This window comes from Lacerta agilis, chromosome 16 (assembly GCF_009819535.1).
Source record: "Lacerta agilis isolate rLacAgi1 chromosome 16, rLacAgi1.pri, whole genome shotgun sequence".
NCBI classification, from domain to species: Eukaryota; Metazoa; Chordata; class Lepidosauria; order Squamata; family Lacertidae; genus Lacerta; species Lacerta agilis.
Genome location: NC_046327.1, coordinates 17208198 through 17229692, shown reverse-complemented (window position 1 = coordinate 17229692; position 21495 = coordinate 17208198). Strand labels below are relative to the sequence as shown.

General features: G+C 43.6%; 1 protein-coding gene across 1 annotated transcript in view; it reads right to left on the bottom strand.

The window, feature by feature from the left end:
- PSD3 (pleckstrin and Sec7 domain containing 3) overlaps positions 1-21495 on the bottom strand; it is a 142764-nt gene that overhangs the window by 65598 nt on the left and 55671 nt on the right. Inside the window, exons 8-9 of the mRNA XM_033173101.1 lie at positions 19787-19845; positions 15080-15169 (exon numbers count right to left, since the gene is read on the bottom strand). Of these exons, the coding sequence (XP_033028992.1) occupies positions 15080-15169; positions 19787-19845 (149 nt within the window). The remainder of the gene's footprint in view (positions 1-15079; positions 15170-19786; positions 19846-21495) is intronic.

Sequence of the window (21495 nt, the reverse complement as noted above, 5' to 3'; positions counted from 1 at the left end):
TGGTGGAAATGCAGTCTAAATTCCCATTCATTCTATTGCTGCTTGCTATGAACGCCTATAGAGATGCCTACTAACCCCAACACTTTTACCGTTTAAGAACCCTTTGAAACAATGCCAGGAAGCTGTATGGAAGCAGCTCCAGTATGGTTTGGATGACATTTAAATGACTCAGCCAAACGAGAGAGAATGGACCACCCGGGTCTTCCCCACTCTCCCTCCTGGAGAGGTGATGATTCCATGATCAAGACCCACATGACTGTCACTCTCACACAAGGCTCTGTTATTTAAATGTTATCTGAACCATATGGAAGCTGCTCATGGAAACACAGACCACATGCAAATAATTTTTTCAAGGGCCCTTTGAGGGAGAGATAATGTGAAGCAGGCAGGTTTATATAAGAAGCTGAAGCAATATCCTGTTTGGGGTATCCTTGGGGGGGTGATTGTCCTGTTTTCCTCGCTCAATTTTGGAGCATTGGGTATATCTATCATGCTGAAAGATGGTTACTACCACAAAAGATCTTTTTAAAAAAGGCAATACTGTAAAGGAAACCAAATATGGTGAAACACCGGCAAAACAGTATGAGACATCATAAAGAGTCAACCGCATGCCAGAGATCAGGTTAGGACTACATGTGTTTGTAGCATGGGACTGAACCACAGCATGAAACAGATGTCACACACAAACATCAGTGCAAACCTGCTGCGATATAGACACCGCCTAAGTACCAATACAGATTTTATATTTTGAACACTGGTAGAATATATATGGCGGAGCACATCCCCAGATGTGGCATTTGCGAATGGTTTGTGCATGTTTAAAATGGGCATATGTAAGTGTGTGTGTATTTGCCTAGCATTTCAAACAGAGAGATGCAGAAAATGGAGCCCACCAACCATTGGTATTGGGACATGTGATTTTGAGTTTGTTCGCAAACAATCAAGAGTTAGTGTTGAACAGTGAGGTGCCCAAGTCTGCTGATGATACTATAGGTTGCTCTGGGTTGTTAAAACAAAAAGAGATTGTGAAGAGCTCCAAAAGGACATTGCAAAGCTGAGTGAACGGGCAGCAAAATGATAAATGCAATTCAGTGTAAACAAGTGGTGCATGTTGGGGCAAAATTTCACACGTGTTGGATTTCACACATGTGCTCAAGAGTTCGGAACTAGCGGTGGCTGACTAGGAACAAGAACTTGGGGTTGCAGTAGCTTAATGTAGGTTTAGATCCAGTGTGGGATAGCTGGAGGGGGGATGTAAATTCCATGCTAGGGATCATTAGGAAAGGAATTGAAAATCAAACTTCAGATAGCATAATGCCATTATACAAATCTATGCCTGCGACTCCATTTGGAATACTGTGTACAATTCTGGTTGCATCGCCTTAAAAAGGAGTATTGCAGAGCTGGTTTAAGGTTCAGAAAAGGGCAACCAAAATGATCAAAGGGGTGAAGCAACTCTCCTACGAGGAAATGTTGCAATTTGTACTTCTTGACTTAAGAGAAATGGGGAGTAAGAAGGGACATGATAGAAGTGTGTGAAATTATGCAGGGCATGGATAAAGTAGATACAGAAAAGTCCACCACCCCCCAACACTTGAACTAGTGGACGTCCCATGAAGCTGAATGTAGAAAGATAAAAGAAAGTTTTTTTGGGGGGGGAGGGTTGCCCAGCACATAAGTTGAACTATGGAACTCGTTCTTACAGGCAGTGATGCACTTAATCGGATGGCATTAACAGAGCATTAGAGAAATTCATAGAGGACAGATAAGGCTACCCATGGCTACTAGCCATGTTGACTATGAACTGCCTCCACAGTCAGAGGCACTATGCGTATGAATGCCAACTGCTGGAAAATTCAGGAGGGGAGAGTGCTCTTGTGCTCAGGTCCTGGTAGCAGGTTTCCCCCAAGACGTCTGGTTGGCCACTGTGAGACCAGGATGCTGGACTAGATGGGTCATTGGCTTGATCTAGCTGGGCTCTTTTTTATGTTCTTTATGTTCTCTAAGGTAGCAAACCTTGGATTACAACAGCAAGGTAGATAAAAATAACTCAATACCAATAAGAAATAACAGAAACAGTAAAAGGAGAAAACAATTGGATGTCAACACAGATCAATAAAACAGCACCTGCCAAGTAAAATCGGTTAGAAACCTGGTATTTATTTGTTTGTTTATTAAAAAGATTTAATCAAGCAGACAATGAAGGCAGAGTCCCCATTAAATGCTTGGAAGCAGCAACTGGAAAAGGATAGAGACCCCATACCCATGTACATAGTAGGGAAACATGGCCATTTAAATGTGTACACATCATTTACAAGTGACTGAGCCATATGTGTATTTTGCCACTTAAAAGTCTGGGTACTTTTTGTCCCCGAGTTCAAGAAGTGATGGGTGTGAAGACACAGAGAGGAGACACAACAATAAAATCTGGCTGCAACAGCGCGTTCTAGCTGGCTGCATTTTATTTCTGCTCTCGCAAGCTGTACCGCTCTGGGCAGAGATACAGCCACTGTGTCTGGAGACTGTCGTCTCCTGCATGTGCCAAAGCCACTAACCAGTCTTGGAACACAGCAAAGCACACAGGCAGCTGAAGTGGAGGACAGAAGCAGTGAAAAGACAGACCAGGTCAGACCAGGTAGACTACCGGTTCATGGCACCAGCTGCTACTCAGGTTGCTGTTTTTCAGCCACCTCTGCACAGTGGAAGTTCATCTGAATATGTGATTAATTCTAAGGTGGCATACATGGTTCTTCCTCTGCATCTCAACCTGAAAACATTTCATCCTCGCGTCACTAGTGAGGTAGGAGGGACTGAGGGTGACTGGCCCAAAGTCACCAAGTGAGCTTCATTGCTGGCTCGGGAACTGAACCTGGGTTGCCCCCAATGCTAGCTAGCATGACACTCTAACCATGGTTCTCCCATTCTCCCTTGCTGCTCCTTATGCCTGGAATTCTTTCTCAGAGTATCTATGCAGCGTCCAAGCCCTGTTCAAGCATTATTCAAACACCTAAGTTCCCACCCTAGGGAGGTGGGGGGAATAGTGGAGACAAGTGTTAGATCTGCTCCATGACAGTTTTGGTCACCTTCTCTGAGCTGGCAAGGGACTGTCTGCAGCGGAGACCCTCTTGTATCCATGGAGACACCCACAGTTTTTGAAACCTCCTTCACCCACATGCTTTGAAACAAAGGGATTCCAAACTGCATAGAAACCCTCCTCTTAGTCAAGAGGTTCCACACGGCAGACAATCTCCTTCCAACTTGAAAACAGGCATTGTGGGGGAAAGGCAGAGCTAGTTCACCACCCTTCACGTAATAACTTTTTAAAAACACCTGGAAAAGGCTTCTCTTTTCCATCAAACCCCTCCTCAAAACCCACTTTCCTCATGGAACCTTTGGCTTAACGCCTTCCATCTTTCTCGCCAGCTGGATGAAGCTGATGTGCTAACCCAGGCATCCTCAAACTCGGCCCTCCAGCTGTTTTGGGACTACAACTCCCACCATCCCTAGCTAACAGGACCAGTGGTCAGGGATGATGGGAACTTTAGTCCCAAAACAGCTGGAGGGCCGAGTTTGGGGATGCCTGTGCTAACCACATCAGTTACTATTTGCCCATTGTTACTTTCCTGTCTCCCATTCTCACCCAGCCCCTGGTATGTTGTTCTCCTTAGTGTCAAAAAGCAAAGACTTAATTGTCTTTTGGGAGGCGAGGGAGCAGAACATTGCCTTGTTCACTTGTGCAACCTGAGGCAACTGCCCACTCTGCCAAATGGCAGAGCTGGCCCTGCTCAACAAAGTCTCACATACAATTAGGCTGATACTGATGTAATGCTGGGCCTCCCTTACTTGAAATTTCAGGTCAGATTTTCTCTCTCTAGCATCTCCTCATTCTCCAGTCCCACCCTAACTGCAAACAGCACAATTTGTAGTTAGATTAACCAAGTTAAGTAGGGTTTACAACCCAGCTTCAAGCCCTGGGTCAGAATCTTGGCTAAGTAAGAGGCCTGGTTATTCCTTAATCACCAACATCTCCCTTTAACTGTGATAAAGCCTGTGGTATATGAGAGCATAAGATCCTCATATCCACTCCCAATTATTGAATAAGGCAAGAGTGAGCTTTCACTTAACTAAACTCTGAAATCATATCTGCACCAGTACATACATATGCATATACACTGCAGAGAATCTGTCTTGTACTTGCTCTGTCTCTTATGCATAGTCACATAGATTAGACTGTAAGATCTCCCTCTCATTTGGCTCTTTCCCACTCTACACCTACATTGCATCCACTATCATCAACATGCCTGTTTAATTTACTCACACCCAACTAGTTCCAACTACAGTATACAGTTTCTTTTAGGCACATACATTTCCATTTCATTCACAAGCCCTCTCTTTCTTTCTTTCTTTCTTTCTCTCTCTCTCTCTCTCTCTCCCTCCCTCCCTCCCTCCATTTCAAATACAAGGTATTCTTTCTCTCTCTCAATATAAGCTAAAACATTTCACACCATTAGCTGCAGTAAAATCTCATCCTTGAATTTTCAACGCTGTTCTGGTGTCTGGTGTTTTCCAAAGCAAAAAGTTAACAAAACAAACAAACGGGTTTGCATACCATGTATGGATACAGCACACAACTCTCTCTCTCTCTCTCTCTCTCTCTCTTTCTCTCTCTCTCTCTCTCTCTCTCTCTCACACACACACACACACACACAATGCTTTGATGCAAAGTTTCTTTGCACGCTCCTATTTTTGAATATGCTGTGATTAAACATTGGAAACTATTCTGAGAAAATGCACAAATGCACCTGCTTGCGACAGCCACATCTGTATTCACTCATTTTCATTACATGCATATTAAGCATATATTTCAATATTTTTGATCTGGCCGTTTACTCTGCACACAGCTGTCCATCTTAAACCCACCTACACTTAACATATTAAACCTAAAAAACTTGGTGGAACTGCAGGCGTATGAAGCCAGATCTCCTTGGATTTTAGGTGGTGGTGCTGTGTATTTTTTTAAAATGCCGTGTGAACGTAGTGCTTTCAGAACTACCTACACATATTATAAGCTGTGGAGTTTTTGCCACGACCGTATGTGCGTTACATTTGCAAGGCATATGCCGCTGGTGGCATATGGCTTGGGGTAACTTCCTGAAGTACTAGCTGTACTCATCTTGAAAACCTCTGAAGACTCTACTGTTCTAACAAGAGCTAATTTGGAGCGGACAGAAATCAGGCAAAGAGGCTAGAGTGGTCTTCAGCAGAAGAAGCAACAGCAGGGCATCATTTAAGATTTTGATAAAGGGGAACTGCTAGATATTTTCATATGAACCTGCCAGTGTTTTATGATGACTCTGCCAAGGAGCCATCCATCAGGTTCAGTTTATGCCTAGTAAGTCTGAAACTACAAGGCATTGGGCTGGTTTTGATATATTTATATCCTGCCCATCACAAGAAGCTTCCAGGAGAGTAAGTGACACTTCCAGGCACTCTCTCATTCAGATACCGGGCAGATCCAAACCAGGTAACTTTTACTCCTGGAACTATAGAGCAAAGAAACACACTCTGGATTCATCCATCAGCTGACTAGACATACACACACCTCAGAGAACGTTACAGCAGGAGGAAGACCTGCCTGGTTCCCCTTCCAAAGGCCAGAAAGGGAGAAGCTACAGGGAGTCTGCTTCTTTCCTCCCTGCCACCTCTAACAGAAGGAGAAGGAGAAGGAGAAGGAGAAGGAGAAGGAGAAGGAGAAGGAGAAGGAGGAGTTTGGATTTGATATCCTGCTTTATCACTACCCAAAGGAGTCTCAAAGCGGCTAACATTCTCCTTTCCCTTCCTCCCCCACAACAAACACTCTGTGAGGTGAGTGGGGCTGAGAGACTTCAAAGAAGTGGGACTAGCCCAAGGTCACCCAGCAGCTGCATGTGGAGGAGCAGAAACGCGAACCCAGTTCGCCAGATTACAAGTCTACCGCTCTTAACCACTACACCACACTGGCTCACTGATAGTTGCCCTTGGGCTACAGAAGCCGCCCAGTTGGGGGGAAGCCACAGCAATAGCCTCACTGATGCTTACTGGGTTGGGGAGAGGGAGGAGCAGGGTGGCAGAGTGGTCAGAGCTGTACAGTGAACTATTGGAGCCAAGTTTAACTAATAGGGTTAATTTTTTTAAAAAAAAACTCCATAGTTTTATAGCTTCTTATGATTACCACCAGAGCTTTTTTCCAGCCAGAGTTAACAGCTCATCTCATCCACCTCTCAGGTGGACGCCATTGGCATTCTAAGAGAACAAGGGAGAAGTCCGTGGTGAGCTCTTTTTCTAGAAAAGTAGCGCTGACCCCCACCATCAATTACTAAACCTTCAGAAAGGTATTAAGAGACTACACCATTCCTTCAGATGCAGCTACTGATGAAGCAGAAACCTCCAAAATGGGACTAGAGCTAGAGAAAGAGGGAGAGCTATGACTCAGAGATAAAATCTATTCCACGCTTCCTGTTTTATTATTAATTACAGGCAGTGGGCGTCTCTAGTCCCACAGGAGATAAGATAGTCCAACACAACTGGTTTGCTGCTACCACGGTGGCCTAGTGCCATCTGGTGGAACCACAGATACTAAGCGAATCCAACAGGAAACATTGGGAGGCTTTGGGGAAAAGGAGGCTGAAGGTATTCAGTAGTTCCCTCTAAGCCAGTGTTTTTCAACCTTTTTTGGGCAAAGGCACACTTGTTTCATGAAAAAAATCACGAGGCACACCACCATTAGAAAATGTTAAAAAATTTAACTCTGTGCCTATATTGACTATATATAAAGTAATTCTCTTGAATTTTTTTATTTTTCCCACGGCACACCGGGCAACATCTCGCGGCACACGAAAAACACTGCTCTAAGCCACCTCCCATATTTAATTTAGAAAGTGATGTTTCACATACCTGCACCTCTTAGGTTGTGTGAAAAATGCCCTTGAGGAAGGGCAGACTGCCACATCTATTTTGCATTGACAGCATTATCAGCTGCAGACATGTTTCAAGAGCATCCCAAAAACTTCTCCAGTCCAGCATCCTGTTTCTCACGGGGGCTAACCAGATGCCTCTCTTGAACACCACAAGCAGACTATGCCCCCCCTTCTGCCTCCCACCCCACCAGCAACTGGTATTTCAGAGAATGCTGCCTCTGATCTTTGGGGTAGCATATAACCATCAGGACTTATAGCTTATAGCCACATAGCTTTATCCTACATTATGCTGTCTAATCCATGGTTAAGCAAACTAAGGCCCGGGGGCCAGATCCGGCCCAATCGCCTTCTAAATCCAGCCCACGGATGGTCCAGGAATCAGCGTGTTTTTACATGAGTAGAATGTGTCCTTTTATTTAAAATGCATCTCTGGGTTATTTGTGAGGCATAGGAATTCGTTCATTTTTTCTCCACAAGGTCTGAGGGACAGTGGACCAGCCCCCTGCTGAAAAAGTTTGCTGACCCCTGGTCTAATCCCTTTTAAAGCCTTCTAAATTGGTGGCCATCACCACAACCTGTGGCAGCAAGTTCCATGGGCTTACTATGCACTGTATTAACTCCCTGCAACTTTCTTTCTACATCTTTATGCATCAGATCCCAAATGGGGCTTTCTTTTCTCTTGTTCAATAGGAACTCGGTTGAATTTAACAAGATAGATATAATTGCAAACAACTAGAATTTTTTCCAGCACTTCTTTTCATAATACATATATTAATCAAATGAAAAATAAAAATGAGATTCTTATCTGTCTGCTGCTTCACAGAAATGTCTACTACATCATAAGTAAGAGTGGTTTGACAGGGGAACAGTCTCCCTTGGGAGGTTATGGACATTCCTTCATAAGCAGAGGTTGTCATGGATGTTTTAGTTGAGATCCCTGCATTGCAAGGGGTTGGACTAGATGACCCTTGGGGTACCTTCCAATGCTACAATTCTGTGATAAGTCACTGTATCTGGACTCATCAAGTGTATCTGGACTCTGAAGAGAAGGTCTAGTTTATGTTATTAGTTTCATATAAATGTGTATTGCACTGGTGTTCTGTTGAGATCTTCTGATTCTCTGCTATATAAGCAACGAAATCAGACCGAATGCTGTAAAATTTGTCTCTTTTAAATTGCTCCCTAAATAATCACACTTTAGAGGTAAACTTCTCCAAAACTGCCAGAAACCATACATTAAAGGCCCTCCAAAACAGATAGGACCTAGAGATTAATATTCTTGACCAAATATGACGAAAGTTTTCTGTTTGTGGCATCAGAAAGATGCTTCACGGTTCCAGATAAAAGTGGTTGCAAGGCGGAACAAGGCAGTCCTGGCAACGGTCTTGCAATGTTGCTCCTTCCCAAGTCACAATGTACAGTCATACTCGGGTTGCATTCGCTGCGGGTTGCGTTCGCTACGGGATATGAACGTGCCAAATCTGGAAGTACTGGAACGGGTTACTTCCAGGTTTCGGCGCATGCGCAGAAGCGCCAAATCACGCAGCGCACATGCGCAGATATAGCACTTCAGGTTGCGGTCTTTTCATGTTGCGAACGGGCCTCCAGAACAGATCCCGTTCGCAACCAGAGGTACCACTGTAATGTGAGAAACCCTAGGCACCAGCTTCTCCCTCTGCCAGCACCCCCAGCCAAGTTTCCTGGAGTTCATGACAGTAAATTGAGAAGGAGCTGCAGTGGGGCTCCCCTCCCCCCATGGTCCTGAGCTACACTGCAGCCACTCCCATGCAAAATATTAGAAAAGAGCTGGTTTTGTTCTATGTGTGGCACACAGGGTGGATAAAAATCAATGATTTTTTTTAAATAAAAAATATTTTTTTAAAAACGGATTTTAAAAATTTAAATCAGATTTTTAAAATTTAAATAGGATTTTTAAAATAAAATACTTTTGGAGGAAAAATCTTTCTAAAGATAGTTTTCTATCTAAGTTACTTTATGGTCCAAAGGCTATTCATCAGGAAATTTGTTTTAAGTTTTTCATGTGTGCCAAAACTCAGTCTAAGTTTTTTTAAAAAATTGTTTAACCACATCAGTTAACAAACATGGATACATATGCTATAATGTTATTGTTTTAGTTAAATAAGTTGTTTAAATTGTTATTAAGGAAGTGATTATTTTTCTCCTTCCAATAAAGTACAGCAGAAAAGTTGTCCAAATATAAACAGTTAACTTATTAAACCTCACAATGATTTCACAATTATCTGTCTATGTATTTCGAATAGTATAACCAAATCAGTAATTTTTGATATTGTTGTAAAAACTACTCCGAAAATTTATTATTTCAAAAATGAAACCTTCATCTGGTTGTAAATATTAAGATTATACCAGCAAGAATGAGTCTTTCTGTAGAAAAATGATTTAAATCGAGTCTTACTGACTAGTGATTTAAATTGTGATTTAAATCGTGAATCAATTTGATTTAAATCAAATCCCCCCTGGTGGTGCATGCCCACACCTAAAAACTCTTACCGGAGGAAGTATTTAATCCCTTTATATAACATACAGTACAAATAAGCCCCCTTTCACAAGAGACTTGAGTTTATTTGATCAAATGTAAGAAGGAGCAAAGGATGTTCAAGGCTTGTTAGAAGAAGCAACCACACAATTTCAACAACCTCCTTTCTCTTCTCATTTCAGAAGATATCCAAGGCACATCCAAATTAAGGCAACCATTGTGGGTTTTCTTAGAAATGAGAAACACCAGCCAGAGATCTGATGGAATGCAACATCTACGCCACACGTTTAGCCTAGACAGGTCTTTAATCTTCATTCCAGCTGAAGGAACTGGGGGAATATTGGCCAATTCATTTAGAGCAGCTGGGAGGACTATGTCTGGAATATGGTCATAAAAAGTACAATCTGCTAGCAGAAAGATATACATCTGGGAGAGAGGGATGAAGAGGAAGCTGCCTTTATTACACTAAGTGGGCTGCTTAAATACGGTGCTAGAGATCGATCCAGTCAATAAGAGCCTGTAATTAGAGTCTGGGGCCATTCCGCTGCACCTCTCCGAGACAGTATTATAAATACTAAGCTGATTTGTCAACATTGGCTGAAGCTTCCTCAGTCACAAACAGCCAGAGCAAATATCTTTAAAAACACACGCTTGAATAATTCCTACATACCTGTCTAGGACAGAAGCCAAGCAAGAAGCAGCAGCTCCAATCTAGGGAACCAGGAAGGGATGGTGGGAGACCAGATGAGCAACCTTCATCAGAGCTAAGCCTTCCTGCCCCAAAACATATTGGCTGGAAATTATTTTGTGTTGCTGAGGCCTAAAGGCTGATTATTCTTCCAGCTAAGGGTACCAGCCTAAATAAAAGCACCTGTTTCATTTTTATTTTATTTATTAAAAGTGGATCATAGAACTGCAGAGTTGGAATGGACCCCAATGGTCATCTAGTCCAACCCCCTTCAATGCAGGAAACTCAGCTAAAGCATCCATGACAGATGACATGGATGGAGAAATAAAAAGCAATATACATTCCCATTTGTCTCTTGTGCAGCCACAAACACATATTATTAATTAATTAATTTCTATACCGCCCGATATCCGAAGGTCTCAGGGCGGTTCACATAAAATATCAAATACATAAAATCAAAACAAAAAAAACCCAATAAAACCCAACGTTGTGAAGTACATGGAACATTTTTTGGGGGGGGGGAATGACTAGTAGGAGACACGGTATGAGGATATAAGAAAATTACAAGGGGTATGCAGAGTAGAAATGGGGAACCTGAGTAGTGGAAAGTTTCTGGATGGATAAAAGAAAGAAGTTTCAAAACAATGTGTAACTTATAGTTTTCACTGCCTCAAGATATGATGGTGGCCACCACCTTAAACAGCTTAAATTTTTTAAAAAATAAATTCACAGAGGGTACGTCTACCACTAGCTTTTAGCACATGGTACCTCCATGTGCAGAAGCAGTATATCTTCAAATATCAAATGCGAAGGACAAGCCATAGCAGGGAGGCCCATACCTTCAAGCCTACCATATCAGATTCTGGCTGGCCACTACTGGGGTAAGAAAGAGCTAGCATGCAAGTAGTCTGATGCAGGAAAAGACAATTCTTGGATTTTTAATGTAAATTATTCTTACAGTGTTCCAAAGCCTTGTGAAAAGCCCTCGGTTGAAGCAATAACAGGTATCACCCAAAGGGTAAAATCTACATATTGTGGAAATCGATGGCTATTGACTTTAATGGAACTAGAACACATTGGAAGTCTTTGTCTCCAGTGAAAAATAAGTAGCAAACATTTCTGAAATGTGTTTTTAAAGCTTCACACAATGCCCCAATGCAGTAAGTAGCATCACTTAAGGGCAGAATCTGCCTCCCTTGCAGTGCTGCTTAGAAGCCTCGCAGATCATGGAATAAACATGAGAAGTCCCCACAATCAGTTGTCTTCTTACACAAACCATTTTTCAGCCTGGCGCTTTGGCTACCCTTCACACCAGGCCCTAGGGTCCAACATGCCAATGCCAACTTTCACACGGACAACTTTCCCCCTCACACTGTATGAAACACCCACCATGTATTGTGGTGTCATCACACGGTGAGCTTCCCCATCCCTGAAAGCAAGCCCCCTTTGACACACAGTATGGCACAGTAAGCTCCCAATAGCACAATGCCACTTCACCTGGCAAGCATGGGAAACATGCCGAGGGGATGCAGCCCCATTTCTTGTAGTAGGAGACAAAATGGGTGGGCAGCATGGACATGCATGAACACCTAATTGTACAATTTGAGCTACATATACGGGTAGACCTCGTGATGCACTCTATATGCAGAATATAACTCTCTAGGATGTGTGTAGATTGCCCCTTTATCTACAGCAGGGCTTTCACACCACATTCTGAGAACTTCAGAAGCTTATCAGAAGTTCAAGAAAGGCAGCTTGTCCATCATTTCTGATCACCCTTCAATGCAGTCGTAGGAGAGCGTAGACCGTATTCTACAGTGTGATCTTCAGTTCATGTGGGCAGACACTGAGACACCCCCCCCCCACAGTACCATGGGCAAGCTGAGTATGCTCCCTTGAATATGCCCCACAAACCTACCTGCAGCATGCAGAGAGGTTCTTCAAAGGGAGAGGCCTCCCTCAAAGTGGAAAAATTGGAAAGCCACAGGGTGCTCTCCAGATGTTGTGGAGTACATCTTCCCATCATCCCTGACCGCTGGCTATGCTGGCTGGAGCAGATTGGAGCTGTAGCCCTCAATATCGGGAGAGCACCAAGTTGGCCACTTCTACTGCAAAGAAAGTTGGACTAGACTTGTTCCTTGCACTCATTTCTCACCCACCCTCCAAGGAACTTATAGCAGCTTACCTGAAACTTTCCGTAATTCTCCCATCCCAATTCTGCTCAGGCCCAGATCTGCATTGCTTCACAGATAGAAATGATTTACTATTCCTAACCCTCCCTAGACCATATTGTAGGCCAGTTTACCCTCCAGATTCAAACTGCAGTGCAGGGGGCATCAACAGTATACAGCACTTTTCTATTCCAAATATCAATATGTTTCATTCAGGATCACAACAAAAGGAAAGACAAAAAATCAACACAAGTCTTCCTTTGCTGGTGTTACAAGACTTCAAGCCACTCTTCTTTGTGCACCAAAAAATCATTTTTTAAATTTTTTTTCCATTGCAAACCAAATGCAGTAGCAACCAGCACTTCCTGCACAAGCAAATCAGACAAAAGAAACAGAAACATTCCTATTAGTGCCGACAATGGGAAATGTTCAGCACCTCAAACCCAGGCTTTACCAACTATTCAGATTCATCTGCTGGAACAAATTGAGTGAACGCATATACAACTCGGCACATAAGGGGAGAAAAGCAGTAATGTGTACCATACAGAATGTCCCGATCTCAAATTATATCTTCCATTCAAATGTAAAAGCCCAAAGGCACCTTCTTTCCAAAGCTACCTGGAAAAAAAACCTGTTACCATAAATACTCCGCAGGCAGCTTTAACTTTCTAATAAAAAGCCTGTCTGGCTTTCGCTTATTACACAAGGCACTTGGAAGTCTCAATCCAGTTTGGACAATTCAAGTGCTGAAGCAAGATCTGACTCCATATACCTTATTGGATTGGGAGTCGTATATGAACAAATGGCCCCTGTTGTGCATTGTCCTTGCTACATCTGGGCTCTGGTGCCGTAGCTCCAATGCTGCATAAAAACAGCCCTGATCAAGAAGCCTGGCAAGGAATCCAGTTTCTTCTGCGCTGATCTTATTGATCAACAAGCACATGGAAGTCTAAGGCATGCTAAGATGCCTGCGAGCACAACTGGGCTAGAAACAATTTCACTCACACCTCTAAACTCATTTTTGGGTAAACACACACACCAAATCCATGATCCTCGGAAGACTTAAGCATGGACTAATATTAAGGCAATGTTTGCCAAAGTTATGATACTCAAGCCACATGTTTTCTGAATTAAAACTGGAGGGGCACCGTTCACTCTTGCACTAGAAAGGAAGTGCATGTATTGTCTGAATCAATGGTGATGCTTCTGGGATACTGCTGCACCCATAACCCATGCAGCTTCAAAGAATGTTGGTTCATCTGTTACTTCCTCCCTTGGTACAATGCTGCTGGGTAAGCAATGGCAGCCATGACACATCAATGGCGCATCACATTTTCCTGCTCCAAGTATCACATTACAGATCAGGCAGATCGTGATCTATTGGTAAACTATGGGAGTAGTTTTTAGTAGATCGGCAAGTGAGGTTTCGTCTCCCAACGGTTTAAACAGCAGCAACCATGAAAATGGTCCTCTACCCCCATTAGGTTACTGAACCTAGAAAAAGCTTGCAGGGAAACTATGTGTGTGTGTGCACATATGTCTGAGAAAGGACTGTCAGATCAGATCTAATCCTGAAAACAAATGTATGCTCTAAACATGTGCTCATAGGAACTCTGGTCCTTAATGCTAAGGGTTGTATTCAGTGCTAGTCCTATTCCAAGTAGACCCACTGAAATTAAGAAGCCTAAGTTAGTCAGACCCTTTACTTTCAATGGGCTTATTCTGAATATGACTATCAGTGGATACAGCCTAACAGGGAGAATTCAACACAGAACTAAGGAGACCATTCCACCAGTGCAACTGAATGTTCTCTCCTTCTCCTTCCCACCCCCCTAAATCTGTTCTGGAGCAGACTTGAGGATGGCACAATGTACAAGAAGAAGGAGAGGGGAAGAGGGGGAAAGTCCCATTGAGTAAGCAATAACTGCTTGTGCAAAATTATTTAAGGTGAATACCGTCCTAAATATCCAAAAGCCCCCATGCACCATCATTTGGCTCCGGTGAAGCTTGAGATTCTAGTAAAAAAACAAAACAAAGGAGACTCTTCAAGCCTCAGGCTTGTCCATCTCTGCCCTAGAATGGTGGCGGAATCCAACATGCTGGTTTAATATCTTCAGCCCCTCTCCCAGTGCAGAGTGTGGGAACAACTGCACTAGGAGTAGTCAAAGTAAATGTTCATAACTGTAGAATAGCAAATATAAATGTGATCGGCATTTAGCAGGCACTATCAATACATTAGGGACCCAGGTGGCGCTGTGGGTTAAACCACAGAGCCTAGGGCTTGCTGATCAGAAGGTCGGCGGTTCGAATCCCTGCCACGGGGTGAGCTCCCGTTGCTTGGTCCCAGCTTCTGCCCACCTAGCAGTTCGAAAGCACGTCAAAGTGCAAGTAGATAAATAGGGACCGCTCCTGCGGGAAGGTAAACGGCGTTTCCGTGCGCTGCTCTGGTTCACCAGAAGCGGCTTAGTCATGCTGGCCACATGACCCGGAAGCTGTCTGCGGACAAACACCGGCTCCCTCGGCCTATAGAGCGAGATGAGCGCCGCAACCCCAGAGTCGGACACGACTGGACCTGATGGTCAGGGGTCCCTTTACCTTTACCTATCAATACATTACCATTCATTCTAACAAATAAAAATCAGTAAAAATACAATAAGCTTATTTTGAAAGCATCACCCTAGCACAGCCGGATGGCAGAGTTGGAGTTAATGCTGTATTCCCACAATGGAAAGATAATATAATGCCTCACCTTCAAGAGATCCCTTGGGAAATCTTTGCCTTCATTCATTCCCTGAAGGTTGGCAATGAATTCTTGACAGGACATCTTTTTGCCAATATTCTGAAAGATAAATGACACATAAATATTAATGCAATTCTCAGAAAAGGACAGTAGCTTATAAAATGAGTTGCATATTAAAAGCTCTAATTGATATCCCCCCCCCCACACACATATATTAAGTTAAAAACCAAGTTGTTAGCAGCAATCCCAGGGTAAGAGACATTGTTTGTAAGGGTGTCTGCATGAACACAGCTGCAAAATACAAATCAGCATAGACAGGCAACCCTACTGGGAAGGGGGGAATCAGTGGGAAAGTGCTCCTGCTAGGATAATGGTGGTGATGAATCTTAACAATTGCACAGGCTTTTCAACCATGGCTATCAAAGCACTTTATGGAACTGAGTTGCATTCCAAGAACGTTAAGGTCTTGCCACAAACAAAAGCTGGAATCATGCGGCCAGAGTGAGAGCTTGAAATTGACAAGCTGAAAAGAAAGTTATGGTATATATTAAAACCTCAAAAAAATGGAACATATCTGTACAAAATTAAGTGCCAAAAGAAGGGAAAGAAGCTTTTCCAATTGCCAATTATGAGGTTTCTTTTATAGTCCTCTTTTTCAGCCAGTGGACTGTGGGATCAAGGACTCCCATTTCATCAACAGCAGCATTAAGCCATTTGAAAGCAAACCAGGGTTCCTCTTTAACCAAGCTGGATCCAAAACCTGGTGAAAGTGGAAACCCTGGGACCTCCTTCTCATACAGCCCTGTGTAATTCAAGCACTTGCGCTATGCACCATATTTTTTTTTTTTTTTTTTTTTTTTTTTTTTTTTTTTTTTTTTTTTTTTGCTTTTAAAAAAAGAAGTAAAAATTGGGGGTCGTCTTATACATGGAACATGGGCATCCGGAGGGGGGGATTTTTTAATATTTTAGCAAATGTTCTGGATTTTGGCTTGGGTGGGCTGAGGCGTTCCCTCCGGCCGCCACCCCCTTTCTCCTCCCTCTCTGGGCTGTGCGCTGGTGACTGGCTCGCCTCCTGAAGCCCCCACCGGCATGACCACCGGATCGAGAGCAGCCGCTGCCACTAAGAACTGCCTTGGCTACCTTGCCCCACCCTTCTTCTTTTTTTCTCTCTCTTCCCCTCTCAAACCCCCAGCCTGCTCACCACCTTCCTGAGCTAGGTTTGCTCAACAGCATGGCCCGGCGTAGAGCAGGCACTGCCTTCCGTAGGCTCTTCCTCAGTGTCCTACTCAGGAGCCTCCTTCCCCAAGGGTGAGCGTGTGGTGCTCCAGCCACTGCCTTTGCACCACTGTTCACTGCATGCACCTCATGCTGGAAACTTTGAGGGCAATTGCCCAATGAAAGATCAACAACTTGCTGCTGCAGATCGTCCAGAATGTCACTTCTGTTTTACGGTTCCTCCCCCTTAATTTTGGGTTCAAAAAACAAGGGGTCATCTTATACATGGAAAAATACTGCAATTGATGGGTGTGTTCATGTACAGTGAACCACTTTGGGCTCAAAAGGAAGGGAAAAAAGATACATATAAATGTTTAAAAGTTTTCTAAAAAATAAAATCCTGATACATGCTTACAGGATGAAGCACTGAATTATAGTTAGGGAACAGATAATCTGGTTGAATGCATTCCAAGCTATGCTTTACATTCCAAGCAATAAATGTCCAACTTACCACCTAGAAAAACAATGCAATACAAAACAAAAAAGTATTGTCAGTTAGGATAAGCATTCCAAAGGAGACACAAAAGAGATGGGAAAATATTGCTTTATCAAGTTAAAGTTGGCCCTACACATTTGTCACACTTAGCAAAACAGGGTGGCAGAAAGGAAGTGCATTTCAGAATCAGATGCCATCTAAAAATGTTGGAAATCAAATCTCCAGTTACGTATCTCTCAGGCTTCACCAATGGCTAAATTGCCAAATCATATTGGATTTCAGTCCAGGGTATGCAGGCAGAGGTCTAGTTGTGCAAAGGGGCTCTTCTGCTCTCCAACTCCCCAGTGAAATCCCTTGCACTCCCCGCAAAGCCATGGGTCCCTCAGGAAGTGTCTGGGAGTTGTAGCGGGAGAAGCGAAATGCTAAAAACCACGTGGCAGCAGCTTGTGCGAGCAACTTCAGAACCTGCTCATTCACAACAGCCAGATTAACAGCAAACTACTCACCTTAACAAATATTTGTGTAGTTTCAATGCTGTTCGACACCCTTTCTGTTTTCCTGGGTGCTGCTACTACTGGGCGCCATTTCCCTTCTTCTTTGTTGCCGCCTCCGTTCTCCTCGACCTCACCTGCCCAGGTGGCTGCTTAATCCTACTGGCTGTGACACTCCACATAATTTTGTTGATGAGCACATGTGATATCACCAAATCCGAAGTACATCATGATGTCATCCACAAAATCACATGAGTTGCCGCAGCCAATAGAATTAAATGGGAGTGTGGGCAAATGAGACAGGTGGCGGCAACAGAAAGAAGGTGATGGAAACTTAGCTGAGAAGAGCAGCTCTGGAAAAACAGGGTTGAGTTTGCAAGGGAATCGAGCCAAAAGGCTTTTTTTTTTTTAAACAACCCTCTCCCCTACATCCTACCCCTTAAGAAAAGCTGTGCCCTTAAAAAGCTGTGTTGCTGCCACCGCTGATGGCGAGTCCCAACCACATGAAACTCTTGGGGGAATTTTTAACCCCCTGTAAAGAAATTCAGTGAAATGCCACCATCACAAATAAGAGTGGGGAAAAATTGAAAGCCATTTTACACGTAGCTCTAAGTTTGTGACGAGAGCAGAAAGTTGCCAAAAACCTTTTCCGGCAGTCAGGGAAATAAGCACGGAATTAGGTAGCTAGTTTCAGGTTGGTTCCGGTGGGCCTCTTGGCATCCGACCTCTTCTTTACCCAGACAGCCAGAGCTCAAGTATGTGACCCTTTGCTTTCTGCCCAATAGTGATAACTTGTTTTACATGTGGATTTAAAATGCAACGCCCAGGTAGGAATTTGCACATTCATCCGATGATGCATGAACAGTTCAGAGAATGCTATGCATGTTCTGCCACCTAGTGCCCGTAAGTTATCCTGACACTGCAGCAAAGCAATGCCCGGGAAAATTACCGGTACATTTTAATATTCTGGATATGTATAGATCTTTTCTCTTTCCTTTTTAACTTTAATGAAGCAAGAAAAGCGACTGCCCCCTCACCCTCTATGATGTCACTAACACTGATCCAGCCTTGGCTGATGGGTAAGTGTACAAACCTAATGAAGCTGAGTCACTACTCCCTTTCCAGCCACTCTCAGCTGCAGGCACTTGCCATAGTTGTTGGCAGCCAGTCAACAATGTGACCGAGTGGCACACAACTATTGTCCAGATCAGTTTTAACCCCACCCCGGGTCAAACACTTGAGATAAGCTTTGTACTTTTTCTTTTTTTAAAGGTCACGTTAGAACATTTTTAAAAACTCATTTTAAAATAGTTGTTCAAAACCAGGGGTCCCCAAACTAAGGCCCGGGGGCCGGATGCAGCCCAATCGCCTTCTAAATCCGGCCCGCAGATGGTCCAGGAATCAGCGTGTTTTTACATGAGTAGAATGTGTGCATTTATTTAAAATGCATCTCTGGGTTATTTGTGGGGCCTGCCTGGTGTTTTTACATGAGTGGAAAGTGTGCTTTTATTTAAAATGCATCTCTAGGTTATTTGTGGGGCATAGGAATTCGTTCATATATTATTATTATTTTCAAAATATAGTCCGGCCCCCCACAAGGTCTGAGGGACAGTGGACTGGCCCCCTGCTGAAAAAGTTTGGTGACCCCTGTTCAAAACTGTTGGGGTATATGGTTGTGTGTTAGTGCCCATTTCCTGCAGAAATGAGACTCATACTTCTATAGAATTATTGACAGGTCCCCGTCCCCCCCAGAATACAGCTAAATAAGCATGACAGAATTTGGTTGACAGAGGTCCTGGTAGGACAAAGAAAAAACATGACCATTTGTATCTTGGATAAGAATGGCTCTGTAATATGGCTGCCAAATCTCTGAGAAGTTGCCATCTATATATAGCCTCCCTTTGTGCACAAGCTAGGGATGCCAAGCATTCAGATTCCGAAGTGGGAGTAGTTTGTGCTGTGAGGATGATTTACAAGCTCTGTTTGCACTGGGGCTTGAATTGTCTGGCAGGCCAGACATCAGCTCCCTATACAACTGGGGCCAAGAGGAACGATCCAGCTTTTCAGGCACATCATCCTAAGTATGGAAATCAGGTGATCAAGGAGAGCCCATCCCAATTCACTCCTCGCCTTGCATCTTTCAGGGTCTCCTGAAATCCATTAGTCTGGGTGATTTTTGCGGTGCTCGAAATCTGGTTGGTCCTCTGTGCTTGTGAAACTGTTCTTTTACCTGGCTTCCTGTTACTAGCTACTGGCTTCCAGACTTGCCCAATTCACTGCATCCAGCCTGGCTCTCACTCTTATGGGGCACATTCAAATTGGTTTTGGCTCCCTTGCCAATTTCACAAGCTCTTCACAATTGCCTTCCACCTCTGCTAATGTCACATGAAATCTTTTTGGATGCTTCAACCCGACCCTGCGAGGAGTTGAGCAGTGAGTACTCAACAGCAACAAGCATACCGAAAGGGCAGTTCAAAATTTCTGAGCAAACAGGACAATTTGCAGAATACTCACATGGCCGTGGAGGTCAGTGTTCAGCAGCATGATTGCGCATGTGAGGCAATGGACTCCATCTGTAGGGGAGGAAAACACCCCAAGCATGACATACAGAAAGTCACACAGACAGGTGGGGTGGGGGAGAGAAATCACACTTCCTACTACTCACATCTGCTTCTGAAAGAATGATTCACGTTGAGTTGGGACCCCCTGAAGCCTAATTAACACTCCCTTCTTCCTCCAAAAGCAATTTGCTTATAAAGAAATGCATGACATTAATCAAAAGAGACGTCTCATGAGATGAAGTCATAAGGGTTGATAGGGAGGGAGGAAGAAACAGCTAGCCCATTTTTTTCCTTTTTTATTATTTTTTTTGAGAGGAGGAAGGTGAAACTTCCTAAAGTTTAGGACCCAAACAACACTTTGAAGGAAATCTCCACAAATGTCAAAGATCCATGAATATCAACCTCAGCCATGTAAACTGACCTTCCAGAGGTTTTGTCTGACTTTTTACAACCCAATCTACAGTCCAGTTAAGCCAATGGTTTTAACCAAATTCAGTCTCACTGAAGTCATTGCCCCCAACACCAGACTAGCCCAAATTCAATGTAAAAGGATTGGCCTTTATATACTTTCAACAACACCCCCGGCCCCCGCAGGTGCCACCTCTTTCTGTTCCTGCCCCCATTAAATTCCTGTCTTTAAACCTTGTTGTTGTTGTTTAGTCGATTAGTCGTGTCCGACTCTTCATGACCCCATGGACCAGAGCACGCCAGGCACTCCTGTCTTCCACTGCCTCCCTGTCTTTAAACCTACAACATCACAAAAGCCATTAACTAAATTCCTTAATCCACACTCCTCCAATAGAAACTAAATCCTATGTAACTGCACTTGCTCATCTTGTTACCTGTGCCTTTTCTTTTCATTCTCCCGTTGTGCTCCCCCAATGACAACATTAAATCATAGGATGCTTGGGGTGGGGGGTGGGGGCTGCCTTATTCTATAAAGCAAATGCACAAAAGAGGAGGAATAATTGGAGAAGAAAATAACTGCCTTATTCCATCAGCTCAGCGCTGCCTCCAAAGTGGTTGGCATATTTATTTTTTAATGTCTTATTGGTTGGTTGGTTGGTTAGTTGGTTGGTTTATTACATTTATACACCACCTTTCCTCCAGGGAGCTCAAAGTAGTACACATGGCTCTCCAGCTCCCCATTTTATCCTCACAACAACCCTTTGAGGTAGGTAGGTTATGCTGAGAGACAGTGCCTGACACAAGTGGGGAAGCTCCTGAGCAGGGCAGAGCAATAACAGTTACCCCATGTTGTTTATTTCTAGCATCTGGCAGTGAGAGATAAACTGCCTCTGGAGCTACATGTTACATATTCAGTTTAGATCATTAATGCTCACTACTGTTGCATTCAGAGATTACTGCAGCTATTTACAGATAAATAGTCTGGGAGTATCCCAATACTGTACTGTAGGACTAGTGGAACCAAGGTGTGAATGTGATCAGTACCTGGATAAGAGTCCATGGGGGGAAAGGAAAGTGGGATATGCTTTTAATAGTAATGTAGGATAGGTAAAAGGTAAAGGTAAAGGACCCCTGGACAGTTAAGTCCAGCCAAAGGTGACTATGGAGTTGTGGCACTCATCTTGCTTTCAGGCCGAGGGAGCCGGCATTTGTTCATAGACAGCTTTCCGGGTCATGTGGCCAGCATGACTAAAC